The sequence below is a fragment of the Dreissena polymorpha genome, chromosome 5 (genome assembly GCF_020536995.1).
Source record: "Dreissena polymorpha isolate Duluth1 chromosome 5, UMN_Dpol_1.0, whole genome shotgun sequence".
NCBI lineage: Eukaryota > Metazoa > Mollusca > Bivalvia > Myida > Dreissenidae > Dreissena > Dreissena polymorpha.
The window spans coordinates 52,993,901-53,011,943 of NC_068359.1; the positions used below are offsets into that span (position 1 = coordinate 52,993,901).

General features: G+C 37.8%; 1 protein-coding gene across 1 annotated transcript in view; it reads right to left on the reverse strand.

Annotated features, from left to right (window-relative positions):
- Positions 1 to 5,709: 5,709 nt before the first annotated feature.
- Positions 5,710 to 18,043, reverse strand: part of LOC127831226 (uncharacterized protein K02A2.6-like) — a 13,079-nt gene continuing 745 nt past the window's right edge. Inside the window, exons 2-4 of the mRNA XM_052356212.1 lie at positions 8,718 to 8,916; positions 7,734 to 8,339; positions 5,710 to 5,981 (exon numbers count right to left, since the gene is read on the reverse strand). Coding sequence (XP_052212172.1) covers positions 5,710 to 5,981; positions 7,734 to 8,339; positions 8,718 to 8,916 — 1,077 coding nt within the window. The remainder of the gene's footprint in view (positions 5,982 to 7,733; positions 8,340 to 8,717; positions 8,917 to 18,043) is intronic.

Here is an 18,043-nt window from a genome sequence, read left to right on the forward strand (position 1 = left end):
AGCTCAGTGACATGTGTGACCCACTACGCCAGCTTACACACAAGGACAACTTATTCCAGTTGCCCCATGCGCATGACGAAGCACTACACGCGATCAAGCAAGCAGTGTGTAATGCCACTGTGTTACGATATTTTGATTCAAAGCTCGAAACTACAATCCAATGTGATGCATCCGATACCGGATTGGGTGTGTGATGTTTCAAGGTGGACAACCTGTTGCATGTGCAAGTCGAAAATGTCAAAATCGAAGATAAACTATGCGCATATCGAAAAGGAACTCGTATCTGTGCTATTCGGATTTGAGAAGTTTCACCAATATGTATATGGCCGGAAAGTGACTGAAGAGAGTGACCATAAGCCGCTTGAAATAATAAGCAAAAAGCCGTTGATCAGAGCTCCGAACGTTTGCAGAGGATGCTACTCAAACTGCCAATGTACGATTATGACATTCTGTACAAAAAGGGCGAACACATGTACCTATCGTATACGCTTTCAAGAGCTTATCATGGCAATGGTTCAACAAAACTATGACGACGTTCTTTTCTCGGAGTACGAAAAAGAGATTGAAAGTACAAAAATGACTGATATTATCTTATTATCACTCACTACCTTCATTAAAATACATGGTCGCTTCATTCAATCTCCTTTCGCTGGTCGCAAACATTACAACATCAACGCCGTATATCTGTTTAAAGATATTTATTGCTTTTGTTAATGACTAACCATAATGTTTGTACAGTCATTTACCTTCAATAACCAAAGAAACTCTTTGGATATATTTTAATATATGCTACTAATACATGTATGCAGAGCTCCAGATAAAACGCTTAAAGTCGTAAAAAAATAATTAAATTTAGTGAATAAATGAAAGCTTGTCAGATTTATTTTTTATTTTTTTTAAAGGTCACAGTGGCCTTGACCTTTGACCTAGTGACCCATAAATGGGTGTAGCGTGTAGAACTCATCAAGGTGCATCTACATATGAAGTTTCAAAGTTGAAGGTTGAAGCAATTTGATTTTAGAGCCAATGTTCAAAACTTTAACAAAATGTTAAGGTTTTAGCACGACGCGGACGTCGGACGGCGGACGACGAGCCATCGTCGGATACCCACTTACGACCCACCGTTCCGCTTCTCTCCATTTATTGACCGTGGGACATTACGAGCTCTTTTCACCGTGTTATGGTGTGTCAAATCCAGTAATTTCATTCGATCCCTCACGGTTTCATGAGGATATTTTTTATCAATGATACAACTCTTACTATAGAGACTTCGGGTTTGTTTTCAAACTTGCGCCGTCCGTAGAAATGGAATTTCGTCGTGCATGCGTATACTTTAAAATTGAGAATTTAAACGACTTTCAGAGTAAAAGTATCTCTAGTCTCTAACATGGGCGCGATGTCTTTTTAAGCACTCGGACAGGTGGATGGAAAAGCTTGGTGTATCAAATCGCAATTATCAATTTTTGTATTTTGTATTTTGTACATGTTGTTAATGCCCATGTATGCATTCCTTGCCGAAATAGATATATCTATCTAACCGGGCGAAGCATTGACACCTCCAAAGCGAAATTCTTTTGTAAACTGCGATTTCGTTGGTCTACTGAAAGGTTACAGTTAAGGTCAAAACGGCGTGTATTGCTTATACTGTCCCACGGCTAATGCTGGAGAGTAACGAAATGAATTAGTCGTGGGTATCCGACGATGACGACGAGCTGGCTATGACAATACCTCGGGGTTTCTTCGAAAACGCCGAGCTAAAAATAAAATAAGAATTCAAAATTTGTTCTCATGTGTAAAGCTTAATATCAACGCATATAATGTTAACATTTCATCAATGAGCTCTCACTCGTCTAGGCCCTCATTAAACTTATGAAATCAACAGCACTTTAACGTTATTATGAATTACAGACATCTTTAAAACAGTCGAAAAGCCAAACGTTTCCCATTATCTGATCTTTTCTTCGCAAAAAGTCTGCTGAAACCCGGCAATTGTCATGAGCTCTTCTTAGACTATAAACCTAAATGCTGATGTGCCAAAAATTATACTTACCGGTAAAAAGGAATTAATAATACACTTTAAGGCTGAAATTTGTTAATAGAGTGTAAACCAAAATTTGCCTGAGAAAAAGTTATATGGAACTCTGCATGTATGTTGAGAGGAAATCCATTAAATAATTTCAAATTTACTAGAGTGCTCTTATATTGAACCACATAAAATGCTATAAAACTATAATATTGAAGTGCACATACAAACTGTATTATAGATGGGTAGGTATTTCGTGTCAATCTCTTTCACATATGAAAAAGCTGTTGGTCATTTGGAAGTAATGCTATGCTGCTTAAAGTACATATAGAAGCATAACTTAATTTATATTAAGCAAAATAAAACACTAGGTATTTGCCAAGATTCATAAGAGTCAAATATATACAAGAAGCAAGAGCGTAATCGTGCGCAACGAGACTTGCTCATATAGAATTGAACCTCGTATTGCTTTCTTTCGAAATAATTTCATGTCTCCGAACTAAAATGCAATACGCCCCCATAATAAATGAACGCCTCAATATTTTCAAAAATTAACACCGGATTAATGTTCACCGACATTTGTTCATACAGATTTGATATAAATATTATAGAGCTGAACAAAAAATACACTAAGCCCTGTTTTCCCGGCACACGCGCTTGACACAGGGTATGTATCCCACGTGACAATTTTGCTAAAAAAGGGGATCTGGAAAATTGCACCGCCCGTCGCTTCAGGTGAGTTTTCTTAGTATTTTATTGTATAATACCTAATGAAATACAGAATGCTATGTATAAGAGCCGTGCCATATGAAAAACACATGATCGGCGACACCTTATGTTGCTTATAAATGCCCATCTTGTTCAGAAAATGTAACCGCGTGTCTGAATAACAGAAAATATTGCCGATAAACAGGGGTCACGGAGCATTATTTTTCCAAAATACATGTATTTCTGGTTGATCAAGACAGACTCATGGCTGTCGCACAATAACACATCGACACATATGACTAGCCAAAACATTCTTCAGAAGAAATTCATGATGATGAATGAAGTGTTTAATCGCTCCTATCCGAAAATGATAAGTAATGGGTCACGCGTACTAACTTGCTAAGATGGGGTCACATTTTGACCAACATATATTAGCGATGTCATGATGCGTTTAAAATAACTTATAGATACCTCTTTGGTCGCACTGACTTGATTATCATTCCTTTTCTCTTCTAAGACTGTCCAGACTGTGCTGGAAGAGGCAAATTGGTCCCCGGTAACATAGCCTTCATTCCTAAAGCATGCTTATCGTGGTTCTATCTGGTAAACTGTACTTGTCCAAAAAGTAAAGATAATGCCGTCATAAGACAGCAACGTGTAAAACAAAATAGGAAACCACGTCATAACATTGTATTGTGGTTTATCCCTTAACATGACGGATAAGGCGTGACACCGTTTGCTATAAAGAATCAACTAAAAAATCGTATTCTTTATAGCACTTTCGAATAAACGTTTGGTCTTGGAACAAAGAAACTTTTCCAAGATAGCGTTTCAGTAAACATCAACTAGAAAACCATTTGCAATACACATTTTACCATAGAACAAAGCAAAACTTTTCGAAATAGCAATTCAATTGACATCTCACCATTTACCATTTTTCAAGCAAAACCATCGAGGTCGTATTTTCTATTTAACTTTGGCCACTTCGTCGCTGTTCAGTTAAAAGGTCGTATCTGATTCATTGAAATGAAGGAGATACGACGTCTTGCTGAACAACGACAATATACCAAACAAGAACATTGGCGATACACTATTAGACAAGAAATCTCTTTAAATTCTCACAAACACAAGTTGAAAGTGCAAAAGAAAGAAATTCACTTGATTTCCGAAGATGTATGACGTAATCTTTGCGAACACTTGTGAAAATACTTATGACAAATAGAGTTGGACAAAATGATCACACGTGTATCTGAATATACGTAATACTGTATTTGTTTCTCTGCTTTGGATCTAGGTGTCGATATGTTCAAGTAGGATGATTTAATGTATATCATGTATTTTCCCCTTCGAATTGGAGCTTTAACCTGTGGTTAATGTTATTGTCTTCAGATATGCTGTGCCAGACGTGCGGAAAGGCGTTTACACATCGAAGAAGTTTAAGACGGCATTTGCGCACCCATGCAGGCCTTGGGATATATCACTGTATTTCTGAGCAAGATGGGCATATATAAGCAACATAAGGTGTCGCCGATCATGTGTTTTTCATATGGCACGGCTCTTATACATAGCAATCTGTATTTCATTAAGTATTATTAATAAAATACCAAGAAAACTCACCTGAAGCGACGGGCGGCGCCATTTTCCAGAACCCCTTTTTAGCAAAATTGTCACGTGGGATACCTACCCTGGGACATGCACCTTAAAAAACGCTACACCAATTCTAGTACTTAATGCACCTAATTGATTGTAAACAATGACGGTTGAAATCCGTGCGTAGGAATTTTTCTGGTAACCAAGAGCGACGTCAACGTTCATGAAGTCTTTCATTCATAAATTGATATGCGTCGGGTTTCAAAACCAGCATCACCAACACATCAGCTCCGTTATGTCCTGAATAAAATACATGTATATTTTCTTGAGTACCAATGCAACTTACAAATATCAAACACATTCACGGCGGTCATTTTCTTGTGTAGGCCTACTGTAATGTTTCAGACCCGTAAAGGGATGGTTAAGATAAAAACGGAGTTTGTTTATATATTTATTAACACGCACACACACACACAGAAATACATATACAAACAGTCCAGCGTTCTATTTGAGAAATCTTTACGAGCGAACCCCGGCCACGCGCCACACATGCTGCGTCTGCAACGCTGGATGCTGATTGGTGTAGGGCCGGGTTAACCGAAGGTTAGCATAATTATGACTGACGGCTGGACATTACATCCCTTCTATCTTCAAAATTAAAAAAATGCATATTTAAAATTATTACATAAAGTAAATTTAGATTAAAAAGTAGAGTGTCTAGAGAGTGTCCTTTCCTTCCTGTGAAAAACAATATATTTTCGAGCTGCATATCTCATGCTATCAAATTGTTTATCAAGACAATAGTATAATGGAACTAATTTAATACATTATAGTCTTGTTGGGAAAACAGTCATTAATCCACGAGCGTGCGGCTGATCCGAGATAGAAAGTTAATTTCCTTGATGACAGAGGTCAGCTTTCGGTCAGATTGTCTTGAATTTACGGGAACGGCGCTGATAAAACCATTATCCGATGTGAAAAATGCGATTAAGCTCTAATTACTAACAAATGTGCGAACAGGCTTTCTGCAATAAATTTTGTTGATTTTCTCTGGCAAGGTATGAGAACAGACTTAATGGGTTATAGCAAATCTTAGGCCTTGTTCAACCAATTATAAAATATAGTTGCAGCAGATCGTTGTTGGCACATTTGTTTCTCAATAATATTATGATTAACAGGGTTTATTATTACCTGTATCACTTTAATTACACACATATGTATATAAGGCGCAGATTTGATCATATGCATGCAGTTATTAAACGTGTATTTACAGTCCGGTCTGTATTTAAATGAGCATTATTTATAAATCCATTCATGAATAATACACTAGCACGCACGTTTTTCCCACACATACTGTAGTACCATGCGGCACATTTCGCTGTTTTTAGTCATTTGTCGTATTTTCGCGGCGGCTTTCTTTCACGACTCGAACGTCTGAGCGGTTGTTGTTCGGGTTGATGGACGGCTATATCCTGGCGTACGATGTCATCGTGAGGTGGCGGTAAAGCCAGCACAGGCTTGAGGTGAGAGGCGTCGCGTGTTCGATCCTTATGTCGAACCGTAACCATGGAACCCTTGCGCGACACGACACTTCCGGGAACTGGCGAAAACGGTGTATCGAGTTTGTTTCGCCCCTGCTGTTTGACCAGAACCTTGTCTCCTGGCCGTAAAGCAGATGCTTTTGCTTTATTCCGTTTATCGGCGTAGTATTTGTTTTTCTGCATGACTTTCGTGTCACGTTCCTCGACATATTTTCGGTTACCGAAAATTGCGGAAGTTTTGTTTTCATTTTGCGGTTGAACATTAGTTCAAATGGTGAAACTCCTGTGCTTGGGTGCGGGGTGCTTCTGTAGTTCATAAGAAAATTGGTAAGTTCTGATTTGTAGTTTTGTCCGGACGCCAGTGCTGTTTTCATACATTTAACTAGAGGTTTCATAAAAACCTCTGCTGTACCGTTTGCTTTTGGGTGAAGGGGTGTTATTTTTCTGTGTTTGAACCCGAGCTGAGCGGCAAATTCTGAGAATGTATGGCTGTTGAAAGGCGATCCGTTGTCGCTTTTGACGACGTTTGGTATGGAAAACAGTCCAAAGATTCTCTCTAGCAATGGGATGACGGCTTGCTGTTGTGTTTTTCGACCACTGGATATCTACAGTAGTCACAAATAACTACCATAAAGTATTCCCCAGAGGGCATTGGGCCACAGAAATCAACCGAAATTTCATCTTACTGACGCTTAGGCAACGGGTTTGGCTTAACTGGTTCTTGTACTGTTTCGTTTGATGCGGACATGCAGGGTATACACTGTTTGCATTTGTTGTCTATGAGTTTGTCCATGAATGGGAACCAACAGGTTTCACGCAGCAATGATTTACAACGGACTCGACCCTGGTGACCCTCGTGTGCCAGGTTAATGGCCTTATGCTGCAATGATTCTGGGATACACAATCGGGTGCCACGCAATACAATATGTCCATCTGAGAGTGATAACACGGTCAGTTCTTCGCGAACGTTTAGATAACGGCGATAGCTGTCTGTCTGCGAGCAATTTTGTTTGTTCCAAGTGTGGTATTTAACAGCTTGAATTACACACTGAATCACACGGTCTGTCTGGGAGGCACGCGCGACCTCTGAGAGGGTTAACGATTTTGGCACTGAATTGCTCGCGAGGAAATTAACGTATTCTTCTGCTACGTTGTCTGCTTTGAATTTTTGAATCGGATGTCTGGAGCATTAGTCGGCGATCATTTGGTTTCCAGCACGGTACTTCACTTTGAAATTGTATGTGGTCAATATTAAACGCCATCGTTCAAGACGGGCTGACTGGATCTGTTTTGTGTTGTTAAAAATGGACTCCAGACACCGATGATCGCTGATCAAGGTAAATGCTTTGCCAAACAAGTATAAATGGAAATGTTGGCAACCCCAAACACAGGCGAGAGCTTCTCGTCCTGTTTGACTGTAGCGCTGTTCGACTGGGGTAAGTGACCTACTTCCGTATGCAATTATCTTACTGTCCTGAATAAGTATTCCAGAAACACCGACAGGACTGGCGTCTACCCATAATTCTGTGCCCTTAGAGGGATCGAAGTATGTCATGACTTGGTCACTTGATAGTGCGTTTTGTAGGTGTCTAAACGCGGTCTCTTGCTTATTTGTTACTCAAACGCGACCTTATCTTGAGTGAGGCGTCTTAGCGGTTCGGATATTGTTAAGTAATCGCGGATAAATCGCGAAACATAATTTGTCATGCCGAGAAACGACCTGATTTCTGCTTGATTTTTCGGCCTGTCAATGTTCTGGATTGCCGCGACTTTTCCTGGATCTGGAGAGATTCCAGAGTCGGAAAATATGTATCCGTAAAATTTGAGTTTTGATTGTCCGAATTCACACTTTCGTCTATTTAGGGTGAGACCCTTCTCTTGCAATCTTTGCAGAAGCGCTTCCAGATTTGTGTCGTGTTGTGGTCGTGTTTTGCCGTGCACGATTATGTCGTCACTGATGTTTAACGTTTTCTTCAAACCTTGTAGAGCCTGTCGGATTTCGTTCTGAAATATTTCTGGCGTAACGCTTACTCCAAAGGTGAGACGTTTGTAGCGCCGTAGGCCTACATGGCTAGCAAACACTGTCATATTTCTTGATTCTTCGGAGAGTTCCAGCTGGTGGAATCCCTTGTACAGATCCACCTTAGAGAACAACGTTGAGCCGTTTAATTCTGATACTATGTCGTCGATAGTTGGCGTCACATGACGTTCTCGTTTTAGTGCAAGATTGGCTTTGCGCATGTCGACACATAGACGAATTTCCTTTGGTGCATTCGGTTTTGGAGCTACCACTAGGTTTGACACCCACGGAGTTGGTCCGTCGACTTTCTCGATGACGTCCAGCTCCTTTAACCGATTGAGCTCTTGTTCGACTTGCTCACGAACGTGGAACGGGATCCGTCTAGCCGGCTGGCTTGACGGCACAACATTTTCGTCGATATGGAATTTTATTTGTTTGTCTTTCAATTTTCCGAGACCTGTGAATACGGATTTGTACTTGTCGCAGAGTTCCGCGTAGTCACAATATTTTACCGAATTTATGACCGGAACTATACCGAGTTCGACGGCTGTTTCATAGGTTATTAAAGTTTCTGATGTGTCTTTTATGGTATGGAACACCGCTTTCGCGAATTTCTTGTCTGACTCGATGGTGAGTGTGTATGTGTTCTGAACCGGCAGAGATATATTTTGACCGAATGCGTATGCTTTTATTTCAGCTTTTCGGGGTTTCGGACGCGGTGTCATTTATGACAGAATTGACTCGGACACCACATTGATGCTACTTCCGGTATCTACCAGTACATTTGTTTTAACACCTTGTATTGTAAGTTTTATGAGTGGTACCTTTTTATTGCCGATAGCGTTTACAGATAATCCGTATAGGTACTCCTCTTCCGAGTTCGAGTCTCGGCCCAGGGACTCGGAATCCAGCTCTGCATTAATCTCCCGCACTTGTCGTTGGCCTGATTGTAGCCTTTTTCTGCACACTGCAATGAAGTGGTTATCCTTGTGACAGTAGTTACACTTAGATCCGATTGCCGGGCAGCGACCGTTCTGGTGTGGATATGGTCCACCACAATTTTTGCAAGACGATGCCCTACGTATCTGACTTGAGTTTTCTTGGCGATGTGTGGTTGTATGTGTATTTCGCTCAGACGGATTCGGCTTTGACGTCGTCGTTGGTCGTCTGTGAATTTTATCTACATGCTCATGTGATCCATGATTTGATCTATGCTGGTCGCGAGACATCCTTTCTGCTTGGGCTTTGGCTAAATCCATCGTTCTTGCACTTTTCAACAGATCGGACAGAGGCTTGTGGGAATACTCGAGACATTTGATTCTCAGTTTCTGTGACAATACACCTTGGATAAATTGGCTTTTTATTTCATCATCGTTGTTAGCGAAGCCACAATTCGTTGCTTTTTGACGGAGACGTGTTGTGAATTGATTTAACGATTCACCTTGCTGCTGCTTCAGGTTTTGAAATGCGAATTTCTCGAATTCCGTGTTTGTATTTGACGAAAAATGTCGTTTTAGCGCCGCTTTCGTCTCATCGTAATTTGAATCGTTGCCATCTAAATTCAAAAGTCTCGTAAATGTCATACACCTCGTCACCTGCATAATGTAGTAACAACGCCTTCCTTCGCTTTTTTGAATCGATGCTCAATCCAACGAACAAGTTTTCTAATTTGTTAACATGTTTGTCCCATCGTATTCCAACGGAATGGCTGTCACTAGACACTGAAAATCTATCAAAACTCGGAAGAGCCATGTTAACACATTAATCCTCGTCGCCAATGTAATGTTTCAGACCCGTATAGGGACGATTAAGATAAAGACGGAGTTTGTTTATATATTTATAAACACGCATACACACACACACACACATAAATACATGTACATACAGTCTAGCGTTCTATTTGAGAAATCTTTACGAGCGAACCCCGGCCACGCGCCACACATGCTGCGTCTGCAACGCTGGATGCTGATTGGTGTAGGGCGGGGTTAACCGAAAGTTAGCATAATTATGACTGACGGCTGGACATTACACCTACTGGTCTTAATGGCAATAAAAACGTATTTAGTTTAATGGAGATTATAAAACAAAGGGAACTAATTCAGCTTATTCAGTATAGTAGTCAAAATGGTTCGGATGTTTTCTCTTTTTTCCGAAAAGTAATTTATTCAACATACGGAAAATGAACGTGCTGTCATAATTTGGTAACTTGCATTCTGCTTAGTTGCATTCTGCTTACTGCCTGTTGCTAACTGCCGTTGTTAATGACGCTTAGTGGCAAAACCGATTATGACTGGTTTCAGGAATAATGAACACACATACATTGGATAGTCATCACGATGCGGGGAATCACGTGATAACAAAAGTACATCGTACGCACAAAATGGCGGAAAAAGCTCTAGCTTAATGACGAACATCAAGGTATTCTCATATTTTATATTATCAAAATAAATGATAACTATGCACAGAGTACCCGCTTAGTCGCCTTATGTTCTCTGGTAATTGTCGTTTTTCTTAGATTTCTGTAGTTTTCTAAAACATTCAGGAACCATTAACAATGAAATTTGTACATGGTCTGAATATTCTTTATTTTGACATGTTTGCTATTCAAGACGACAAACAACGAAATAAATACAACAAATTTTGGTTGATAACATGCTTAGAATATTTTGTACAGGGTTTTGCACGTTGTTTAAGCTTTTTTAGATCTGTTGCAAGGACTTTGGAAAATAGTTTGCAGTAAAACTAAACTGAACTTAACATTTCTTTTCACATACTTGTCACATGTGAGTGCTTATTAAAAATATAATGCTCGGCTCGAAACAGTGGCAGCTCTGAGCTTGCAGTGATTTTTGTCAAGTTTCAATAATATATGTAGTATACATGCATAATATTAAATGTAAATCTTAGTCTGACTAACATATATTTGGTAGCCGATATATAATTTTTTTGTGAAGATAGAATATTGATGTCATAAAATAAGTTGATGTAATTAGATGTATGTTATATATAGCTGTTTTTTTATATTTCAGAATGCGCAAAAAGTCGATCGCTTCATCGTTTGAAGAGAAAGCGCTTGAAAACATCGCAAACAATATGACAAGTTACACCAAAATGCATTTCGTCAACTGCATGTCACATTGGAGTTTGTCTGCAACAAATTACACCTGTGCTTACGCCCATTAAGTCACCATTTCGTTCACCAGTGTATAAAGTATCTCCACCCAAAAAGCGAGCAAAGAAAAGCATTTCTGCAAGAGCTCTTTTTGAGCAGCAGCCATCTTGTGAAAAAAATATGCCGTGGCATTCATGACGCTACTGAATCAAATTATCTTCTGAACATTAACAATGGATCAGTCAAAACGAAAAGCGAACAGTTAAGTGGAATCGATATCGTGTGAATCTCAAAGCAATGAGAATACTACAACACAAGCAGACAATTTAACGAGATACATATTCATAAAATAGTTTGTACTAATGTATTTAAGATCTACATCTCATATATTAACTCTTCTCATATTCTACCACCTCCTTTTAATATATAGACTTTCCGAATGCTTTAAGAATGCTTCGTGCTATTTTATGCCAAATACAAATTATGTTAATGTTATGCCATGAAATAAAATAAAATATAATGAAATACAATTTAATGGTAATAACGAAGTCATTATGACCTAGTGTTATATTTTATATGAAGCATCATATAGAGGCCCTCGAATACATCTATGTGTTATTTAATGTTGACTGGGGTCAGAAGTGGCCACACGCAGGAAGTAAAATATTGTATTGGCTCGAATTTATTGTGCCCAATTTGATGGAGGGCAGATAAACGACATTAGCAAAAAACAGCAAATACTCTTTACACAAGTATACTTGATACTTCAAGAGGAATTTACTGGATTAAAGCATTTTGAGGACTTTTATATCTATTATCTATTTTATATCTATTATACCCGGTACATGAATGTCTACTTATCAGAATATACTGCTGTTGATAGCCTAGCAAAATGTTGAAATTATGCATTTGTACACTTCCGCATGAGGTGCATTACAACTAGTGCTTAGGGTATTTTCTACATTGTCAGATACAAGTTCCAATAGACAACATCAGTGCAGCAAGTTTTTTATAAACGATAGTGTTAACAAGGTTTTACTATAGCCATACAAGGTAAACTGCCCCGCACCCTAGTGGCCATGTTTTTCAACCGACCATAATAATTTTCGAATTCAACCGAAGTATAATAACAACAAATGTTCGGACAAAGTTTCATGAAGATTGAAGTATAAATGTGACTTCTAGAGTGTTTAAAAAGTTTTACTATAGCCATGTGAGCAAATATGCCCCTCCCCCCTGGCGGCCATCTTTTTCAACGAACCTGAACCATTTTCAAAGAAACAAATTTTCATGACAATCAAGCAATAAATGTTACATTTAGAGTGTTAACAAGAAAAATGTTGACGACGCATTTATGACAAAAGGTGATCCTAAAAGCACACCATGAGCACCTTGTGCTCAGATGAGCTAAAAATAAGAAACTTAACGTTATATATTTTATTAAACAAATGTAATTGTATTTGCACTAAACTAAATTTCCAGTAATTTATATTGGTCATGTCATAGTCAGAGAGGTAAATATTATGCACATACACAGTACATAGATTTGCACTTTCACAAATTCAAACATATGACTGTAAGTTTAAATAAATTCTTTATCACAGTCATTCTCAAGATTTATTAAAGTCATACCACGGTGATAATTTTCTCATCAATCCCTTGACCGGTTCGGCTGTTGGGGGGAAATGAGGGAAGCAAATTGAATACAGAAATCCTCCTCCAGTCAAGTCTGTTGTTTGCTGCTTAGAGTAATTCATCCATGGGAAGGGATGTCCACTCTTACATTATCCATCCAGCTTTTATTCTGACGGCCTCGGCGTCGACCTGGGCATTAAGGATTTCTTTGTCTATTAATTTTTGTAGTAAAATTAGAAGAATACTAGCGTCATAAATAAAGTTATTTGCTGATCACAGATGTTATTACAATTTTATTATGATAAACATCGCATTAAGAGTAAAAACAGAAGCAGTTCAGATGATGTACTCAAAACCGTTCAGACGATGTACTCAAACAAAAAACGTTCAGACGATGTACTATTTTCCAAATTCCTCGCCACAGATCTATAAAAGCTTTAACAATGGGCAAAACCTTGTACGAAATATTCTAAGCATGTTATCAACCAAAAAATGTTGTATTTATTTCGTTTTCTGTCGTTTTCTGTCGTCTTGAATAGCAAACAAGTCAAAATTAAGTACATGTATGTTCAGACGACGTACAATTTTCATTGTTTATTGTTCCTGAATGTTTGAGAAAGCTACAGAAATCTAAGAAAAACGACAATTACCAGAGCACATAAGGCGACTAAGCGGGTACTCTGTGCATAGTTATCATTTATTTTGATATTATAAAATATGAGAATACCTTAATTTGCGTCATTAAGCGAGAGCTTTTTTCCGCCATTGTGTGCGTACGATGTACTTTTGTGATCACGTGATTCTCCGCAGTGCATCAATCATGTTGCAACAATCATCAAGTATAACCGAAAAGACAACAAGCATGTTGGAATTGTCATGAAGCAAATTAAAATAAACATCAGTCATAATGTAAATATTCACCACGAATGATGTATTTTTTACCTAAATACCGTTCCATAGGAAGCAGTGTAAGCAACCGCTTATCAGCCACGACGAACCAGATCGTCCATGGGCTAAATTAGCAACGGACGTGTTCGCATTCAACAACAAAGAGTACTTAGTGACAGTGGACTACTTCAGCAATTTCTTTGAAATCGATTACTTGGGACAAGCCACGTCCAAAATTATCATCAGAAAGCTTAAACAACATTTCGCAAGACACGGAATACCGGATACGTTTGTTTCAGATCAAGCTACAGTGTTCAAGTCTGAGCAGTTCAAAGCTTTTGAAAATGAATGGGACATTACTCACTCATACTCGTCAGCTCGATTTCTCCAGAGTAACGGAAAAGCCGAGAATGCTGTTAAACTGGCCTTGAACATAATGAACAAAGCGAAACACTCGAACACTGATCCTATGATAGCATTGCTAAATTTCCGGAATACTCTGCAACAATCTACTCGCTATAGCCCAGCGCAACAGTGGTTCAATCGAGCAACAGGAAAACTGTTACCCATCTAGTCTCGACGTTTCAGTCTGCAGTACCTAATGACTTACACCGAAAGCTCAAGGAAAGTAAAGTACTTCAAGCGCATTACTGCAACCGCAATGCAAGTGACATAAAGCCATTAAACGTCGGTGACACCGTTCGCATTCAACCAACGGAACGGAACGCAACATGTGAAAGGGGAACACTTGAGGCAAACCCCCAAATTCGTTCGTATGATGTAAGAACATAATCTGGCGGCGTCATCAATAGAAATCGCAAACATCTCAGAAAGATGCAAGAAATCGTAAAATGAACACTTCTTTGATGCACCAGAATTGCCTCCCATTGAACTTCCGAATGATATGGGCCCAGAGAAACAAAAAACAATCTTCTATTGAACCACTTATAACAACAACTAGATCAGGTCGACAAGTTCAGCCACCTGAGCGGTTCAAAGACTATGTGCTTAACTTTGTAAATAGCGTGTTGTAATTGTGTGCAGACTTTTGACATTACACTTGCGTTACTTGTATTTTATTTATCATTTGCATAAATTTATGAAGGCAATTTGAGATCATTTATACTGCTTAGTATGTACATATGGCCTAAGCAAATTATAATGACTTTTATTAATTACTATTAAATTAAAGATCATGTCTATATTTTGTAAAAGAGAAAGGATGTAACAGTATAAGCCTTAATTTGAATAATGAGTCATACGCCGTGCCGCTCTGTTAGTATATACACACATGCCTCCGCAGTTTACTCAGTCTATTGCTAGCGCTCACCACATGCACGTGCACTATCAAGTTGCCTGATAATATATGTATTATGGATGTATAATAAACTTATAATCATACGTGTAGTTTATTAAGTATACCATAAACAGTCAGGGAAGTTTAATATTTACAATTATTGCAATATACCATATACTGTTTACCCTGAACTTGATTATCCGTTCCAGATGAAATCATAACTGCTGTCAAGTCGCTGAAACGCAACAAAGGTTATGGCCGTTATTTTTTATGTTATGATACTGATTTAGAAGACGAATATCATTGTATATGTATATGCCGATATTACACTGATTTAAGAAAAAATATATTAGCAGTACACTTTATGTTAACCCATCTGTGTATAAATTCCACAAATTATTTGTTTCTTTTGATAGATTCGTAATTTCCAATTTATGAAAATATATCAAAGAAGCTCTAGTTGTAAGAAATACGATTCTAAATAATAATGTTTAATAGATTTCACAACCCCCTCGATAGAACGTATGTATTCTTACCATATATTATGTTTATTTGTTTTTACTTTATATTATATAATGTAATGTTATTATTAGCATCCACGTGACATAACATAATGTGTATTTGTTTGTTATACTATTGTATTAGTCTGAATTAACTGTTTATGTCCGTCTTCCTGCTGCTTGTTAAACAAGTGCTTTATTGAAACTATTGATATTTTATCAGGTCATCTGAGTGAGAAATTATTATCTCATTACAAAGAAAAGGTTCAACTGCTTACGTTTATTATTACAGGAGCATAACTTTTGTTAGCTGTTAATCTGAAATATTTACTACAGTTTTAAATAACGTATCGAACATGTATGTGAACAAATAATATAATTTCCGACGCCCAATTTAGATTTCGCAAGGGGCGCTCTACAGTTGACGCTATATTTATTCTCTTGTCACTTCTTCAGGATTATTTGTTTGAAAACAAAAGGATTAACGTTATCATTGTTGATATGATGAAATATTTGAAATGGTATGTGGCTAAAATTGTATGAATTTGCAATACAGGGGAAATTTTCTAGAATTGTTAAGGATATGTATTGTAATCGTGTGTTAAATCATACTCTAACTACTCTGATTAATTATCTCCACGCTTTTTGAAAAGCGCGGGGATATTGTGGTTATCTCCTCCGCCCGTCCAACCGTCTGTACGTCCGTCCGTCTTGTCCACTATCTCCTCCTACACTATAAGCACTAGAACCTTGAAACTTTCACACATAGTAGCTATGAACATATGTGCGACCCTGCACTATTTGGAATTTTAATCTGACCTCTTAGTAAAAAATTATGGGGATTGGGGTGTGGCCGGGTAAGATATTTTCACTCAATTTTATGCCCCCGGTATGGTGCATTGGCCATAACTTTTGCAATATTGAAAATAGAAACTAGATATTTGGCATGCATGTGTATCTCATGGAGCTGCACATTTTGAGTGGTAAAAGGTCAAGGTCAATGTCATTCTTCAAAGTCAAAGGTAAAAAAAAATCCAAGGGAAGTAATAAGCTTTAAAGGGAGGTAAGTACTGAATCTGATAAATGATTAAAAAAACAATCAAAGCGTCGCAGGAGAGGGGATTTTGTTTCTGACAAACACATCTCTTGTTTTATGTTATTTTACATTAACCTCTTCATTTCTACACCGATTAACTTCCAATTGATACTGAACATCTCTTATGACAATACGGTCAATCTCAACTTTGCATGGCCCCATTACTAACCCTGGGGTGCCCCCTGGGTCAAGCATGCGGCGTGGGGATACGCGTCGGCCTCTGCCGCGCAATTTCTAGTTTAATTATGCCGTTGGTTTACGTCAATGGGAGGTAATTTCCCCGTTACTGTTGTCCTATTTGTTGAAGATTTTGAATGTTCCTACAACAAGATGTTCAATCTGGTATGCTAATTGATGACATTGTTACGATACTTCTGATTTTGCCGATAATAGGGCAAGCTAAATATCTTTTAAATAAGCTCTATCAGTATTGCGGTTCATGGGGTTTAAAGGTTAACTTTGAAAAAAAAAACGAAAATTACGTAAGTTCGAAAACGTGAAGGTCTATTAGAATCTGAACATTGGAACAACTGAATTAAAATAATGGGCATCAAATTGAAGTAGTTAATGCTTTTAATTACCTAGGTACTATGTTTAACTATACTGGTAATTTTAATCTGAATCAAGAGCACTTAGAGGGTAAGGCCCTTAAAGCCATGAATGTGTTATTAAGTAAGTGTAATAAAATTGATTTAAAACCTAGAATTTATTGCCAATTATTATATCCTATGTTGGATATACGTTCAATTATTCATCAGAAACATGGGGATATTCAAAATCGAAAGAAATCGAAAAAGTACAAAAACAGTTATTTCGTGAATGAATACGTACTGTTAAACCTAATACTTGTTATGCCACATGTGAAATGGGTAGATACCCACGATATGTAAAAAGGTACATCCGTATGTTAACTAATTGGTTTAAGCTTATATCCACAGATAATATTATTTGTAAAACGGTTTACGAACAAGCACTTGATAACTGTTCTAAGAGTAACCATAACTTGGTAAATACTGTTAAGATAATGTTGGAATACCATGGTTTTGCGAATGTGTTTAATAACATTCACAATATTAACCCAAAAGAATTGAAAACATTTTTGAACAATGTGTGATTGACACCATACAAAAAAGTTTGGTGCCCTAGAAGAGAGACATGTTTTAGAAAACTATATGCAATTTAAACAAACGCCGCGGTATGAAATATATCTTACAGGTAAGAGTAACCTTATATAAAAGTCTAAGATTCTATTTTTGTATTCTGCGCATGTCGGTACATACATTACGTATCCAGTCAGGTAGATATACAAGAATTAACACCGATACAGGAACGACACTGTTTAAAGGTGCCTTTTCACAGATTTTGGCATGTTTTGAAGTTTGTCATTAAATGCTTTATATTGATAGATGTAAACATTAAGTTTTAAAAGCTCCAGTAAAATATCAACAATACAATTTAAAAAAGGAAAAAAAGTAGCCCGCAGTAGGGCTCGAACCAGTGACCCCCGGAATCCTGAAGTAAAAACGCATTAGCCAACTGAGATATCCGTCCAAGCATATACATACTGGCGTGTTTTATACGCTTTATAAGCAATATTCGTAGTTTCACAAATTTTAACGACAACAACAGAACT